General features: G+C 42.1%; 1 protein-coding gene across 1 annotated transcript; it reads right to left on the bottom strand.

The window, feature by feature from the left end:
• Positions 1–684: 684 nt before the first annotated feature.
• On the bottom strand, positions 685–1817 carry her5 (hairy-related 5). The gene is made up of 3 exons (XM_064972650.1): positions 1779–1817; positions 1333–1428; positions 685–1173 (listed from the first exon to the last, which is right to left on the bottom strand). Exons 1-3 carry the CDS (start codon positions 1815–1817, stop codon positions 685–687), a joined length of 624 nt encoding a protein of 207 aa, XP_064828722.1.
• Positions 1818–2691: the final 874 nt, after the last annotated feature.

Consider the following 2691-nt stretch of genomic DNA (forward strand, 5'->3'; position numbering starts at 1 on the left):
CAAAGTCTCGTGCCATAGCAAGGCCACAGAGGTAAGGTTTATATTGAAAAAATATACAATTGAGAGTCAAACATCTTGTTTACCTTCAGTGTCTCAAAAAAATATAAATACTTGTGGTTTTTGAGCGTGATTTAAAAGAAAAATCAACATTAAACTTACAAATATAATCAGCAGACATGCCTGAGAAAAGGGCAGAACCCTGAACCCCAAAGAAGCAAACAACAAAAATACATAATGGGTTACATGACTGGTTATCTGATTCCCTTTTGTATTTTTAAATACACACAAAAAAATGTTCCAAAGGAAATTCAGTTTGCCATATTTCCCTTGTAGATATATAGTAGACATATGGAAACAATTGTCATGTATTGGCATTTCCACGACAGTATCTGTTCATATCGTAAACAAATAAAGTAATCCATATATACATTTAATCAAATGACAGTCAGTCTACCGAGAGTCACACAGCTAACCCATTCAGCCCCCACCGTTTTCACCTTGAACTGTCTACTCCACTTCCCATCACTGTCCACTCTACTCCCAATCACTACCTATTGCCAATCCACCTTCTCCATCCCATCCCTGCTGGGCAGTTGATGAGCGGGCAGCTGTTAGAAGTTCTACAACCTTATCTCTGGTGCTGAACTGGGACCCCCAACTGTGCAGATCATTGGAGGCTGTCAATCACTGCTGTGGCCATGGCCTCCATACAGAGTCACTGTGTTCCATGTACGGCTTGGAGGGGGAAAGACGCTCTATGTTACCGAGGCCAGTTCTCAGACCTGGGCCTGGGTGAGGCTGTGGCAGCTGCTGTCTAGCCAGGGGAGTCTGGTCGGGGGTGGAAGGTGATGTACCATGGAGCTGGGCAGATGATGGAGGATGGGTGAGCCCCATGCGGGACCTCTGAGGTGGGGCATCAGCATCGTGGCTGGGCTCATCCAACTCCTGGCTCTTGGTTGCTATAAAGTGGCTGACTCTTAGTAGGCAGGACCTCATGCCCTCACGGTAGTTATGCTGCTTCCTCTTGCAGGGGGACCTCTGCTCTACACCACCCTCTTTGGAGTGGCCTCTTTTCGTTTGCTGATGCTGTTGTTCTCCTTCCTGCTCTGTCCTCAGGAAGTTGACCACACTCTCCAAAATCTCTGCCTTTTCCACCTTGGGATTCTTCAGTTTCTAAATAAACAAATGTACAAAATAAATACATCTGAAAATATTCAGAAAAAAGACACAGATGTGACATAAAATGCTAAATGACCATAGATAACACATTCATGGTTACAACTAAATTAATCATCTATAATAGAGAAAATAGACCATCTTTATGTAACTCACCTCATTACTTGTGTTCTCCAACAACAAAAGCCGTAAGGTTTCCAGACTGTGGTTGATACGATCTCTCCTCCGTTTCTCCATGAGGGGTTTGGGGACCTGAACGTATAAATCCCTGAGTTAGGCCTATTCGTTTACTGATGTATAAAATTGAATGACAAAAACAAGATATCCCCGGAGATGATGTGCGTGAAGTGAAAAGAAAAAGACCAACATAAAGTAGCCTAAAACCATCGGATTCAATTATATCATAATTTCCCAACCCAAGCAGCTAAAAGAATAAGCAAAATCACTAAGCTTTACTTTAAAATTACAACAACACGTTTAGGCTTGATGAAAATCAGACGGAGTTGTGTGGCAATAAACAGCCTATCATCCATGCACCTAATTTGTACGAAACAGAAATGACAAATAATGAACTCTAATGAAAATGAAAAAGTTTTACTTACCCGTCTTACGTCCTTTTGATCTGGGAGCACAGTCTCCATCGTTTTCCTGACAAAATGATGTCGAGATGTTGTCTAAAATCAGAGAGGTAAATGGCGCCTCACATCTATAAATGCCGTAGAATACAACCACGCCCATTCGCGCCCTCCGTTCCAATTCATTTGGATTAGTTATTGGATTACAGTTACCATGACATATACAGTCAATACATCCAGGCATAGCTATTGGTTTATTCAAGAAAGGGCACCACCCCTGATCCCAGATGCGCACGCCCTTGGCATCGAATAACACTATTGTTAGTGTTATTAGGCCTAGGCCTAATCCTGTACCCTAATTTCGTTTGAGAAATATCCCACTGGGCACCAACCATGTTGGTTCAACGTCATTTCGTTTAAATGACGTGGAAACAACTTTGATTCAAACAAGTGTGTGCCCAGTGGGAAGGTTTATTATGTAATTCGAGAAATTAATACTTCATCATGATATCTTTATCGTCAGAGTAGGCTAATAGGTGGAAAGGTGAAAACTGCAAGTCCATGAGGTTCAACGTTTTCATAAAACAAGACATTCCGACCAAAGTGAATGTCTGAATCCATAACATATGGCCTTTGTTTTAAAAACATGTTTATGTCTGTGTCAGCAAAAGAGGACAGTTAAACATTGTTAGGGGGCTGTGACATTGGATCATATAGCATAAGCTATAATCATATAAATGTTCGATTTGTAATGTATGCCTGTTGCTGGCCTTATACACCCACATGCCATCAATTGGGCCGGCAGTGTAGCCTAGTGGTTAGAGCGTTGGACTAGTAACCGCAAGGTTGAGAGTTCAAACCCCCGAGCTGACAAGGTACAAAATCTGTCGTTCTGCCCCTGAACAGGCAGTTAACCTACTGTTCTTAGGCAGTCTTGTGA

This window comes from Oncorhynchus masou, chromosome 9 (genome assembly GCF_036934945.1).
Source record: "Oncorhynchus masou masou isolate Uvic2021 chromosome 9, UVic_Omas_1.1, whole genome shotgun sequence".
Lineage (NCBI taxonomy): Eukaryota > Metazoa > Chordata > Actinopteri > Salmoniformes > Salmonidae > Oncorhynchus > Oncorhynchus masou.

Coding starts and splice junctions, on each gene's coding strand:
- her5 (XM_064972650.1), bottom strand. CDS start 1,817: ATGGAGACTGTGCTCCCAGATCAAAAGGACGTAAGACGG. Junction 1,429..1,778: donor ATCAAAAGGACGTAAGACGG/GTAAGTAAAACT, acceptor TTATACGTTCAG/GTCCCCAAACCCCTCATGGA. Junction 1,174..1,332: donor TGGAGAACACAAGTAATGAG/GTGAGTTACATA, acceptor TTGTTTATTTAG/AAACTGAAGAATCCCAAGGT.